At 60.6% G+C, this 13,265-nt stretch overlaps 3 protein-coding genes across 4 annotated transcripts; 2 read left to right on the top strand and 1 right to left on the bottom strand.

Annotated features, from left to right (window-relative positions):
• The first annotated feature begins 1,703 nt into the window (after positions 1–1,703).
• On the top strand, positions 1,704–6,349 carry LOC120760993 (ADP-ribosylhydrolase ARH1-like). The gene is made up of 7 exons (XM_040081802.2): positions 1,704–1,737; positions 1,806–2,029; positions 2,713–2,811; positions 2,891–2,996; positions 4,575–4,654; positions 4,723–4,906; positions 5,382–6,349. The coding sequence occupies exons 1-7, from the start codon at positions 1,727–1,729 to the stop codon at positions 5,752–5,754; spliced, it is 1,077 nt and encodes a 358-aa protein (XP_039937736.1). The 5' UTR covers positions 1,704–1,726; the 3' UTR covers positions 5,755–6,349.
• Positions 6,350–7,549: 1,200 nt separating this feature from the next.
• Positions 7,550–10,499, top strand: CCDC61 (coiled-coil domain containing 61). Of its 2 annotated transcripts, none has more exons than XM_040082049.1 (14): positions 7,550–7,606; positions 8,082–8,242; positions 8,324–8,406; positions 8,503–8,660; positions 8,734–8,862; positions 8,958–9,033; positions 9,117–9,199; positions 9,287–9,399; positions 9,498–9,576; positions 9,688–9,752; positions 9,845–9,923; positions 9,994–10,057; positions 10,150–10,216; positions 10,305–10,499. In XM_040082049.1, exons 1-14 carry the CDS (start codon positions 7,587–7,589, stop codon positions 10,400–10,402), a joined length of 1,275 nt encoding a protein of 424 aa, XP_039937983.1. In that variant the 5' UTR covers positions 7,550–7,586; the 3' UTR covers positions 10,403–10,499. The 2 variants fall into 2 exon arrangements, with proteins under 2 accessions (XP_039937983.1, XP_058278904.1); XM_058422921.1 differs by lacking the exon at positions 7,550–7,606 and adding an exon at positions 7,616–8,013 and having other exon boundaries at positions 8,053–8,242.
• Positions 10,500–10,774: 275 nt separating this feature from the next.
• Positions 10,775–11,939, bottom strand: BLOC1S3 (biogenesis of lysosomal organelles complex 1 subunit 3). The gene is made up of 2 exons (XM_040082050.2): positions 11,900–11,939; positions 10,775–11,704 (listed from the first exon to the last, which is right to left on the bottom strand). The coding sequence occupies exon 2, from the start codon at positions 11,699–11,701 to the stop codon at positions 11,204–11,206; it is 498 nt and encodes a 165-aa protein (XP_039937984.1). The 5' UTR covers positions 11,702–11,704; positions 11,900–11,939; the 3' UTR covers positions 10,775–11,203.
• Between the last annotated feature and the right edge of the window lie 1,326 nt (positions 11,940–13,265).

The following is a 13,265-nucleotide window of genomic DNA, read 5'->3' as shown; positions in this document are numbered from 1 at the left end:
TGGATTGTTCATATATTTTCTTTACTGATTCTCATGGGACAAATCCCCTGTTATTGCAGGTGCATTTGTTTTCTAACCCAGGAATATGCTGTTCTGCTAACGAGTTCTCATACCAAGGTTGTTTTCGCACGGGAACTTGCAAATTTCTTAACTACACTTAGAAGAGATGACAGGCTAGCTATTCATTTAATAGATTTTATGAGGCCTTTCTTTTATAGTTCTTCTACCTGTCTAGGACAGATCTGACTTGTGCAGTGCCAGAGAGGAAGGAGTGCAGGAAGCACCAGAAGTGTCCCTAGTAGGGAGCAGCTTGCACAAAGAGCACCCGCAGAATACCCTGACTCTCCTCTGAGTGCTGCCTCCAGTAAGGAAACACTCAGAGAGACATTGCAGGCACCTGCACAGCTCTGCCAGCTGGTCACTCGTCCACAGCAAGGGTTGGACACGAAGAACAGAAGTCCCTTCAGAAGTTCCCTGCTCATGCGGGCGGGTTGTCATCCCCCACTGCTCGTCTTTCAGCACACAGCTGAAAGGACAGCCTGCTGCTGTGCCTTCAAGGTTACTTTCATGAAGTACATCCACCCTCCCCAGCCCCCTTTGTTTTTAAGGGCTGTTTCCCAAGGAATTTTTCCTTGAAAAGGCCAAAGTGCTCTCCAGAACAACCTCAGTGTGGAGGTTTTGCTGGTGGCCCTCCTGGTTTCACCAATTATTGAGAATTCTGCTGTTTCATGATCATCAACCTGGAGGTTATGATTCAAACAGTGAACTTGCCTTCAGAACCAAACCCTGTCTGAGGTGGCACTTTAATTTCTGTAGAGTGTGACCAAGCAAGAAAGAACAGGGGTCTGGTTGTTTTGTTTTGTTTTTAACCGGGAAAAGAGCCAAATTGCCTGAAAAGAAGGCTTTGGAGAGGAAAAACCCTGCCTGGAACTCACAAAAAGAGAACTTGTGAACTGAGACATTCTTTGGACACTAAAAAATATGAGACTTTGTAGCCTAAAAGGAGCTCATAAGGAAGCCAGACCTAAGACCTTGGGAAGGTAACCTGAGGTTTAGGACCATCCCAATGTAGATTTGTAGCCCAGGCAGGATTTCTGTCCAATAAATAAGGGTTTGGATCCAAAAGATGAACCTCTGTGCTTCAAAAAAAGCAACAGCTGATATAAGAAAGGTTGGGAGCCCAAAAATTAGGATTTTGGCCCCAAAATGGAGGCTTTCGGCATGAAAAAAATTATTAGGTGAGATATTACAAATGACCTTGTGGACCCTGCAATGAAGGTGAACGTCCCTGGCCCCAAGAAGTGAGGCTTTGGTGCTCACTAGAGGGCTTTAGGCACTCCAGTGGAAACTCTGAGTGGCAAAAGAGGGCTTTGGACCCTCCAAAAAAATGGTCTTAAAAAGAGGGCTTGGGGCCCTAAAAATCGAGCTTTGAAAACAGAGAATATGAACTCTGAAGTTAGGTTTCGTGCCCTCAAAGGATGCTTTATTGCCACAATTTAAAGCTTTGCCCCTAAAAAGAGATGCCCTTTGGGACTCCCAGAGCCTCTCTTTCCCTCTGCCTCCCCCACCCAGGATGCCCCTGGAGTCCCTCCCTGCGTTCTCCCTCTCGCTGTGGGGGCAGCAGCCCTGCACCCCACGTCCCTGGGGTGTTCTGGTCCCTTTAATGGCCCGTGGCCAGCACTGGCCCCACGCCCTGAGCCTGACAGGCATCCCCAGCTGCTCCACCATGGAGGAGACGTGAGTGCACCAGGATCCCCAGGGCTTCCCCCGCCGCTGGCACCCCCTGAACCCTCTGCTCCCCCCAGGGCTCCCTCGGTGGAAACCTACGAGGCTGCCATGGTGCTGAGCGGGGTGGGGGACGCGCTGGGGTACCGGGCAGGCCGCTGGGAATACTGCACCTCGGGGCCCCAGATCCACGCCGAGCTGGCCGAGCTGGGGGGGCTGGCGGCCATCAGCCTCGAGCCCCCCGAGTGGCCCGTCAGCGATGACACCGTCCTGCACCTTGCCACCGCCGAGGGGCTGGCCACAGGTGCGGGGACTCCGTGACACCCCACTGACAGAAGGGGTTGGGGTGCTCGTTGTGCCCCAGGCTGGCGCCGGAGGGGAGTGTCCTCACTATGTCCCCAAGAGGGTTGGGGGTCCCTGTTCTGCTCCTTGGGCTGCGTGGTTGGTGTCTGGGGGTGAGGCTGGGTGTCCCCGTACAGCTCTGGGATAGGTCAGGGACTCAAACCGGAGGATTGCTGGGAGGAGATTTGGGTGGGGGCCTTGTCCAGCTCTGGAGGGGGCTTTGGGGCATCTTCATTCCACTTCCCCCCACCTTTTAGGGGGTTCCAGGGAGGCCTCGGGGGAGGTGTATCCTCATTTCCTCTGGGTGGGGGTGGCCTGGGGACTGTGAGTTTGTGTGTGTCTGTGCGTTTTTCCTCATTTATGTGCCCCTTCCTCCCATATTGGGTGCTATGTTCACTTTGGGAACCTGGCAGGGAACCCCTTTGTCACTCCGTTTGGACCGCTCAGAAGGATTCCCCATTTCTCCACGAAACTTGTCCTGCTTCCCATCCGGTTTTAGGGGATCTGTGGGGCAGTGTTCCCTCTCCCCACATTTTTGGGGGTGATGCAATGGGGTCTTCTTCTCCCTTTTTAGTTTTGGGGGGTGCATGGGGCCTCTCCCTGCCAGCCTGGATAACCTAGGTAGGTCTCCACACCCCTGCACAGGTCTGGAGGGGGAACCCCTCCTGCAGGAGCTGGCTCGCCGCTATGTGGCCGCCATGGGGGACATGGAGGGACGCAAGCCCGGCCCCAGCAGCATCCTAGGTGAGCAGAGCCCAAGGATCCAAGGATCTGGGGAGAGGCAGGGGGGCTCAGGGAGCCTCACGGCCCCGTGTCCCGCCAGGCACCTCCCAGCTGCGGCCAGGGGAGCCCGAGGGTTATCGCATCCCCTTCAACCCCCGTGGCACCGGCTGCGGGGCCGCCATGCGCAGCCTGGCCATCGGCCTCAGGTGGGCACGGGGACACCGCGGGACACCTGGGACACTGCGGGACACCTGGGGACACTGTGGGACACCTGGGACACTGTGGGACACCTGGGGACACTGTGGGACACTGGGGACACCGTGGGACACCTGGGACACTGTGGGACACTGGGGACACCGCGGGACACCTGGGACACTGCGGGACACCTGGGACACTGTGGGACACCTGGGGACACCTGGGGACACTGGGGACACTGCGGGACACCTGTGACACTGTGGGACACTGGGGACACTGCGGGACACCTGGGACACTGCAGGACACCTGGGGATACCGCGGGACACTGCAGGACACCTGGGACACTGCGGGACACCTGGGACACTGCGGGACACCTGGGGACATCGTGGGACACTGGGGACACTGCGGGACACCTGGGACACTGCGGGACACCTGGGGACACCTGGGGACACCGCGGGACACCTGGGACACTGCGGGACACCTGGGGACACCTGGGACACCTGGGGACACTGCGGGACACCTGGGGACACCTGGGGACACCGCGGGACACCTGGGGACACTGCGGGACACCTGGGACACTGCGGGACACCTGGGACACCGCGGGACACCTGGGACACTGTGGGACACCTGGGGACACCGCGGGACACCTGGGACACTGTGGGACACTGGGGACACCGTGGGACACCTGGGGACACTGCGGGACACCTGGGGATACTGTGGGACACCTGGGGACACCGTGGGACACCTGGGACACTGCAGGACACCTGGGGACACCACGGGACACCTGGGACACTGCGGGACACCTGGGGACACTGCGGGACACCTGGGACACTGCGGGACACCTGTGACACTGTGGGACACTGGGGACACTGTGGGACACTGGGGACACTGCGGGACACCTGGGGACACTGTGGGACACTGGAGACACTGCGGGACACCTGGGGACACTGTGGGACACCTGGGACACTGCGGGACACCTGGGACACTGTGGGACACCTGGGACACTGTGGGACACCTGGGGACACTGTGGGACACCTGGGACACTGTGGGGCACCTGGGGACACTGTAGGACCTGGGGACAGGGATGTGGGGGTGTTAGAATGGGTGGAAGAGGGGATACAGTGATGCCACATGAGGACACAGAGAGGGACAGGGGGACAGAGGATGGAGGTGTCAGAGCTGGGGGAGTGGGGACATGAGGATGTTTGGGCTGGAGAGATGGGGGTGTCGGAGTGGGGGGAGTGGGGACATTGAAGGGATGAGAGTAGGGTAAGAGGGACACGAGGATGTCAGAGGGAGAGGAATGGGGACACTGAGTGGGGTGGGGACATGGGGCTGGTGGAGCTGGAAAGGGGCAGGGTTTGGGGACATGTGGTGCTGGTGCTGGGAGGCTGGGGACAGAGAACATGGGACAGCAATACGGAAGAGGGACACAGGTCACAGAGCAGCTGAGAGTGGGATGTGGAAGTGATGGGGCTTGGAGAATGGGCACAGCAGGGACATGGACAGCAGAGACAAGGGTGGTGCTATGGGAACGGGGCTGGAAATACAGGAGCAGGGGACTGGGGACTGGTCTGATGCCAGTGCAGGTACCCACATGCCTCGGAGCTGCCGACTCTGATCCGAGTGAGCATCGAGAGCGGGCGCATGACCCACCACCACCCCACTGGTGAGCGCCAGACCGGCAGGGGAGGGCAGGAGGGGATAGAACCCCTCCTGAAGTTCCTGTCCCCACAGGGTACCTTGGAGCACTGGCAGTGGCCCTCTTTGGGGCACTGGGGGCTCGGGGTGAGCCCCCAGAGCGCTGGGGGGCTGAGCTGCTGCGGGTCCTGCCCCTGGCATGGGACTACGTGGAGGGCACCGGGGTGGCCGTGGAGGACAATGCTGCTGCCTGGCCATTCTTTGGGGAGGCGTGGCACCGGTGAGGGGGCACTGTGAGGGTTCTGGGGGGACACTGGGAGCACAAGGCGGGGCTGGGAAGGATATTGAGAAGGGCTCAGAGGTTCATTAGTGCCACTGGTGCCAGCCAGGCTCTCTGCCACTCCCGGCAGTGCATCGCAGTGGTGTCCCTGCTGCCACCGCTGACCCTGATGCCCAGTCTGTCCACAGGGCAGTGCCCATCCTGACCCTGCTGCACCCCGTGTCCCTCATGTCCCTGCCAGAGATGCCATCCTCAAGGGACAGTGACCTCCGTGTCCCTGGGGTTCCTGGGGCATTGGGTTTTCTTGGTGTTCCTGGTGTCCCCATTGCGTCCAGTGCCTTGCTACCCCCCAGGTTTCCTGATTTGTCCCCAGTGTCCCCACAACTATCTACTGGTGAGCCACAGCCCGGTGACCCCCGGTGTCACTGGTTACCCCAGCGTCCCCAATGACCTCAATGTCCCCGTGTCTCTGCAGGTACCTGGACTCCCGCGGGCTCCTGGAAGGTCGTGGCCCGCCGCGGGTGCCACCCCTCCCATCCCCAGCTGAGCGGGACACGGAGTACCTAGGCTGGGCACTGGAGGGGTGGCCAGGGCGCAGCGGCCATGACGCACCCATGGTGGCCTTGGAGGCCCTGCTGGCAGCTGGCGGGAGCTGGGAGGAGCTGTGCGCCAGGGCAGTGCTGCACGGCGGGGACAGCGACTCCACGGGGACCATCGCTGCCGGCTGCTGGGGGCTGCGGGCCGGCCTGGCCTCCATCCCGCCGGGGCTGCACCGCGGCCTGGAGCACCGCGGGCGGCTGAGCGACGCTGCCCGCCAGCTCCATGCGCTGGCCTGGGGGGGACACTGAGCGCCCCTGCGTCCCTGCTAGCTGTCACCTGGCTGTCCCTGTCCACGGAAAGCTCCTGGGGTTGCCAGGGCACAGCAGAGACCGGCATGGGGTCACAGAGGGGCTTGGGAGACCCTTGGGTGAAGCAGGGTGAGAGGAATGACAAGATTTGTCTTTACAAACTAGCCCTGGGTCTGCTGGTAGATAAAACTAGCACTGAGAGATAAGAGAAACAGTGGGAAGGATTCTGATGTTTGATGGATGGAAAAAAAAAAGATTTGCCTTTACATACAAACCATAGGTTTGTTTATAAATGAAATTGGATACTGAAAGATGAAAGTAACAATGGGGAAAACCCATAAATCCCGTAAGAACTGAAAATTAGGGGTGGTTATACATTAAAAGGGGAATCTTAGGTCTTAGGCATTTCGGGAAGTCTGTATCTCTCAAGTACCTCAGCCAATGGGGAAAGAGAGGGAAACGCGGCCGGGAAATCAGGATAAAAAGGAGGCTGCATCCTCCGAAAAACTGAGAGACCCCAGGAGAAATCCCCCATGGCCTCTCCCTTTATTCGAATAAAGTGAAAGGACTCCTCTGTCTCCTTTTTGGACATAAACCCCTGGTGTTAATGGATTAATTTTCCTAACAAGGGTGTGCTGGGGTCCAAGGCAAGCTGCAGGGAGACCACCACAGGTGTGTCCAGTTGGCCTCTTAGTCTTCCCCAGGTAGAGAGCCCCGAATCCCCCCAAAGAGCCTCAGTCACCCCCACAGTAAGAATGTCTCCTCCTGAGCCACTCTGGGTCTGCATTTGTGCCCTCTCGTCCCACCTCTGCCAGCGCTTAAGGCCCAAAGCACTGTGCTTCAGATTCAGCCCCGAGTTTTTCAAGTGCAAACTTTTATTTATACAATTCGATCCTCAAAAGTAAGGAAAACACCACCACTTTTAGATCGCCAAAGCCTACACTTGGAAGGCCAAATAGTCCATTTAAGGTCCAAACCAACCTTTTCATGTGGTACAAAACCACGCTTATACATTCCAAGGTTTACGTTTTTTAAAGTTCAAGGGCTCATTTAGAGGGCCCAGAGTGTTATTTTGAAGGCCCCAGGTTTGATCTGGGGTACTCACAATGCCCTCAGCGTCACCCACTGCTCAGACATGGACACAGTCCTGCCTGAGAAGGGCTGCTGGCAGCCCCAAGGGCAGTCTGGGGGTGTGCTGAGGGTGCTCTATTTGCCCTCCTCCCCAATATTTTGTGGGGGCCAACCTCCTGCAACGATCTGAGGGAGGATCTGGAGCCTTGAGGCTGCCCCTTCCAACCATTTCAGGGGGAAACTTTGTAATCTGAGGGTCCTCTAGTGGAGTCCTGGGGCCTCGAGGGGCATCTCCCAGACTTCCCCCAGTCGCACTGGTTAATAAAAACACGTTCGAGGTCCAGTTGCTCCGCAACTTGTCGGTGCCCTCCTCCGGTTCTGTCTTCCTCCCATATCCAGCCCAGACGTTCTGCCCCAGGCCCAGTAACCCGCCCCGCTACCTATCCCCCATCGGAGCGGAACGCGGCCATAGTGAACAGTAGGCGGGACCCCTCAGGGACAAGGGAAGAGGCAGGGCCTGCCCCAGGGAGTGACGCCCCAAAACTGAGTGACAGCTACAACAACCAATGGAACAATGGGACTGGGAGGAGAGCTTCGCCTGACAACCAATGGCAGCGGGAGGCTGGAGGGCAGCGCGGAGCGCCTAACGGCATTGCGATGACGAGCGGCGCCGACAGCCAATGAGCGGCGGAGGGCGGGGTGCAGCGGGGCGGGGCGCGGCTGAGGCGCGGAGGATCGCGGCGGGCGGTGAGCCTCCCCCGATGCGGCAGGGTCGCTCCCGGTATTTGTCGCCTGAGCGTAACCGCGGGTCCGGGCCACCCTCGGTTCCCTTCCCTCGGTACCCCCAGAACAGGTCCCCGAAGCCCTGGTGTCCCCGCTGCTCCCCAGGCAGCAGGCCCAAACGCATTGCTCTCCCCTTGTTCCTCTGTGTTCTCTCCACCCCTTCAAACTGCGCCCGCCCCCAGCAGTGCCCGAGTCAACAAAAGCTCTGAGATCCTCTCTGGTCACCGCTCGTGGAGTTGTGGGAGTTGTGGGCTCCCCTTCTTATCCCATCAGTGCGCGCCCATCAATTCTGCTCCTGCTCTGCACTCCCCGGCGCAGAATCCACCCCAGCTCAGCTATCCCGAGCCCTCCAGCTGCCCTTTCCTCCTTCCGGGGGTGCCCTCTGTGCTCCCGGGGTGCCCCTGCCTGCCGAGGGTGCCCTCTGTGCTCCCGGGGTGCCCCTGCCTGCCGAGGGTGCCCCTGTCTGCCCGCAGAGCCCCTCGTGCCATGGGGGAGCCGCGCTACCTGCAGGCCGAATGCGCTTTCCGGCCCGGGGCACACACGGTGCGGGTGACCCTGACCCGCACCACGTTGCGGGTGGAGGTGGAGGCTCACGGCACCGCCGACCTGTGGAGAGGCGAGTTCGATGCCGCCTGTGAGTGTCGGAGGGAACCTGGGGGCGTTGAGGGCATCTCCCACGACTGCCACTGATGGAAATCCTGCTCGCTTCTCGCAGTCATCGAGGACCTGACCCGCAAAACGGGGAATTTCAAGCAGTTTGGCATTTTCTGCAGCATGCTGGAGTCGGCACTGACACAGGTGTGGCCGTGCTGCTCCCTCACACGGCGTTTTTGGGGGTACCTGGGGTGGGGTGTGTGTCTCACCGAGCCCTCCTGCTTTTCAAACTTTCTGCAGAGTAGCGACTCGGTCAGCCTGGAGCTCCTCACCTACACCGACTTGGAGACCCTGCATAGCCGCAAAGTGGGGGCAGTCACCCGGCCTCCCCCTTCCACCTCTTCCCCCCTCAACACCAAGCGCTACCTCATCCTCGTCTACTCTGTGGAGTTCGATAGGTGACAGGGGACACCAGGCAGGGGTCACAGGGGAGTGACTCCAGCCTCACCTCCTCCACGTGCTCCCCTCCAGGATCCATTACCCGCTGCCACTGCCCTACGCGGGGCGGCCGGACCTTGTGGCGCTGGTGCGGGAGCTGCAGGAGCAGCTGGCGCAGCTCCGGGCCCGGCGCCTGGAGGAGACACAACACTTACGGGACGCGTGAGTGGAGCCGGTGACATCCGGAGGGGTTTGGGGGTTCCTGTCTCACAGGGTGAGGAAGGAACCCCCAGACCGGCCCCTGCCATCCCTCCCAGGCTGTGGCAGGCACTGGAGGAGAAGCGGGCAGCAGAGGCCCGGCACCGGCGCGAGTACCGGCAGCTGGCTGCAGAGGTGGGCTGGGAAGGGTGGGAGCTGCTCTTGGGAGGGACAGGGGCTGCCGGATGCACTGTGAACCTTTTCTTCCCCCCTCACAGCTGGCCCAGGCAAAGTCATTGGAGCAGAGGCTGCAGCAGCGGGTGAAGAATCTGACAGCTGAACTGGCCTCCTACAGGAGGGGGTGAGGCCGGGGTGAACCCTGCAGGAGGACCCTCATGACCGTGGGGTGTCCCCCTGTCCCACCTTGATGTACCGGTCCTCTTGGCAGCCGCCAGAAATCTGCCAGCCCAGCCCCACGCCCCCAGAAGCAACGCTCAGCATCCCTGGAGAGCCACAGGAGCAGCCGGGGCCGCCCCTCACCAAAGTCCCAGTCACCCGCAGGTATGGGACACTTGGGGACACCACACACCCAGGAGTGGAGATGGGACACAGCTCACCCCCTCCTCACCCTGACCCCCTCCTCTGCCTCCCCCTGCCAGGCTCTCGCCAACCACGCTTCGACCCCACTGCCTTTGTCAGGGCCCGTCAGTGGCGGCAGAAGGAAGCTGAGCTCAGAAAGTAAGCGCTGGTGACTGAGCTTGTCACCATCCCTCCCTGGCTGGCACCTGGGGGGTCTCCTCCCCGCTTCAGCCCCGTGTTCCCCTTTCCCACCATCTCCCTTGGGTGCAGCCAGCGGCGTGGAGTGGCTTCTGGCAGCACCAGCCCGGCGAGGAGCCACAGGCGCAGCTCGTCTGGTGAGTGGGGAACGTGGAGAGCGCTGGGGGTGAACCCACAGCGTGCTGGGGCTCCTTCCTTAACTTCCCCCCATCCCCATTTCTCCCTGCAGCCGAAAGCTCCCGGAGCTGGCGCTTGGGAGGGAGCTCTGGCAGCAAAGCCAGTGAGCGCCCCGAGCCTGTGCCCTGCAGGTAATGCTGGGGTTGGGCAGGATGCTTGGGCATCCCTTCCAGCACCCTTTAACCCCCTCACCTTGGGCAGGGGCAGGAGAGTGACCCGTTCACGGAGACCCCTGAGCACCTCGTCCTGCAATGGCCCTTGTATGGTGAGTGGCTGTCCCTTTGGGGTGCCCCCACCCCTCTTCATCCCAAAGCAGGGTGACCAGGAGCTCACTGGTGACCCCCAACCTACCTCCAGGTGCCTCGCCCCGCTGCCAGCGACAAGCTGCCAGTGTGCAGGACTGGTGGCAAGCGCCCTGGTAAAGGTGAGGCCCCATCTGAGCCCCTAGATATTTGAGGGGTACCCCAATCTAGGCCTTTGTTAACCCATTTTTCCTGCCCTGGTCTCCCCAGAGAACCGCTCCAAGGAGCCCTCAGCTGAGCTGGCTGAGATCGATGCCCGGCTGCAGGCTCTGCAGGAGTACATGGACAGCCTGAGCACCCATATGTAACCCCCTCCAGGGACACACACCCTCTCCCCGTGTCCTCAGGGGGTGACACTGGTGCTGTGGTGCAAGTATCCCCCAAATAAACCCTTGTGTGCCCCCAGAGTGTGTCCTTCTTGGGATGGGGATGGGGGGGGCGATGCCCCTTGGAGGGGCAGTGCTGGGGCTGGGGGTGCCAGGGACATCACAAGAGGGTGACGGTACCAGTCCCTGGGGACATGTGCGATACAGCTCAGGCCACCAATCCTGTCCCTGGGCTACCAGTGAACTCAAAGGCCACTGCAATGTGACACCAGCATCCATCACCCTATTTTGTCCTCATCCCCCCTCCTGCAACACGGCTGTCCTCACAGCATTGGCCAAGCTCTCCACTATGGCTCTGACACCACCACGGCTTTATTCAGTTCCATGTCACATAAAACAGTGGCATTTGAAGCCAATGGTGATGAGCCAGCACCAGGCTGCAGTTCAGGGGGGTGGCAGCTGCCAGGGGACCAGCAGCAATGATGTCACCAGAGCATTCAGGTCCTGGGGACCAGGCCGGTGGTCTCTGTGCCAAAGCCACTGTTTGGTGTCACTGTGGCTACGTTGGTGATGATGCCATCGTGAGATGATCTTCAGGGTCAGTGTGGGGTGCTGCAAACACGGCTCGATGCCACCACAACTCCACCCTTGGCAAGATGCCGCACTGATGATCCTGACGGCGATGACCCCGCGGTGGCAGCTGAGGTGCTAGCGATGCCGAGGACAAGCAGCGATGTTGCCCGCAGGTGTCTGCGCCGCCGCTGGGGATGAAGGCGGTGCCGGTCAGAGCTGCCCGCGGATGTCGGGCAGGAGGTGACAGGCTGTGACGATATCGATGGTGTCGGCCACGGCGCGCAGATCGCGGCGGGCCAGGCGCAGGCAGTGCGCGGCGGCGGCTGCGGTCACCTGCGCCCGGCTCAGGGCTCCCCCCAGCCCCCCCAGGCTCCGGGCTGCGCTGCCGTAGCTCTGCCGGAGGACGCTGCCCACCGCCCCCCGCAGCCGCCCCGTCCCCTCCCGCAGCCGCTGCTGCAGCAGCGAGGGGCCGCCCCCCCAAAGGGCCGCCGGCTCCTCCGCCAGCACCGGCGGCGTCTTCGGCCTCTGCTCCTCCTCCTCCTCCTCCTCCTCCTCCTCCTCCTCCTCCTCTTCGGTCTCGGAGGCTTCGCCCGGCACCTTCAGCCCGGCTCCGGGGCCCTCCCCTACCGTCCCCACCAGCAGCTCCGGCTCCGAATCGCTCTCCGAGGCTTCGCCCGGCACCACCCGGGGTGGGCGGGGGGCGGCCATGACCTGGAGGGGGGCACGGGGCGCGTCAGGAGGGCAGCACCGAGGGGCGGGGGCAAGCCGGGCTTATCCCCGCGGGAATCCCTCCCGCATCCCCCCGTGCTCAGACCCCTCTGCCCCGCAGCGATCCCGGGGGCTCCCGCAGCCCCACGGCCCCGGTCCCACCCCGCGGCTCCCCCCCGGCCCCGGGGTCGCTCGCACCTCCGGCCCGCCGGCGCCGCCGGTCACATGACGCGCTGCCCACGTGACCGCCACCGGAAGTGCCGCCACCCAGCATGGCGGCCCGGGAGCTGCCGCGGGTGTGATTGAGGAACTCGTGGGTGAGATCGGCCGGGAAACTGTCCCTAAACACGCTGGAGCCGACCGGAGCTGGCAGCTGTTAGAGGCTGCTTCAGTGTACAAGCTCTCCGTCCATTCCCCTGTGTAAGGAACCCAGCAGAGCAGCAGGGACCTGTAGGGTGGGAAGAGCACAGGGTGGGATCTGGAGGATCGGGATGCGATGGCACGGGACTGACGGCAGAGAGGAGGTGACCCGAGCCGGCCAGCGCGGCTTCACTGAGGGCAAGCGCTGTGTGACCAGTCTGGTGGCCCTCTGTGACAGGGAACACCTGCCTGGACCGCTGTAACTCCTTTGCAGGGTCCCACACGGTATCCTCATCTCCGAACTGGGAGCTGGGGCAGGGCCTCTAGGAACCCCCAGGGCTGCGGAAGAGGCCGTGATGCCTCTGGGGCACCGAGGCTGCAGAGAGCTGTGGGGATCTGGGGCTTTGGGGACAGTGTAGAGACCCCTTACATCATACAAGGATCAGAGCTAGGATTGGGAGCAGGGTCCAGACCAGAACCGTGTTTAGGACTAGGAGCAGGACCATGGTGGTGAATGTGTGCAGCACTGGGACAACAGGGACCAGGACCAGAACCAGGACAGGATAACAGCTGGGACTGGGACAAGGACCATGGGGGATGCCACAATCTGAACCATGTTGGGGACCAGGATCAACCTGGAGAACACATCCAGACCCAGGAGTGGGACTGGGAGCAAGACCAGAACCACACCCAGGAGCGGCACTACATCCAGACCAAGAATGGGCATGGACCAGACCCACTTGGAGAGACTTTCTGTGCTGGGAGGGCATGGCACTGGTGATGTGCCACTGCTGGGGGAAGAAGTGACAAGAACCAGAGCAACAAGAACAAAAATAGAGGAGAATTTACCATGTTATCAGGGAGTGTGGAACAACAGGATGAAACCATAAGAAGAAATGACAATATATTGACCTAATCTGCAGGATGCCATGCAGACGAGTCAGGGGTTAAAACCGAACAAAAGCGTTCCTGTAACATGAAAAAAAAAAAAAAATAAATAATGTATAAACTCATGAATGTGTATGTACTCCAGTAATGTAACAGTATCTAGAGAACGTTGTTTTAAAACTAAGTGTGGTTTTTTAGCCAATAGCCAGAAACACCTCAGTGCTAGACATTGTCCCTTTTTATCCCCTTATTAAATTTCTAAAAACTCCAAAAAGTACCCTTTGTTTTTCACACAGGCACCTCAAATCCCACTCTG

The sequence above is a fragment of the Hirundo rustica genome, chromosome 18 (assembly GCF_015227805.2).
Source record: "Hirundo rustica isolate bHirRus1 chromosome 18, bHirRus1.pri.v3, whole genome shotgun sequence".
In the NCBI taxonomy this organism is placed as follows: domain Eukaryota; kingdom Metazoa; phylum Chordata; class Aves; order Passeriformes; family Hirundinidae; genus Hirundo; species Hirundo rustica.
Note: the sequence above shows the minus strand (reverse complement) of the source record. Positions and strands in the feature narration are given on the sequence as shown.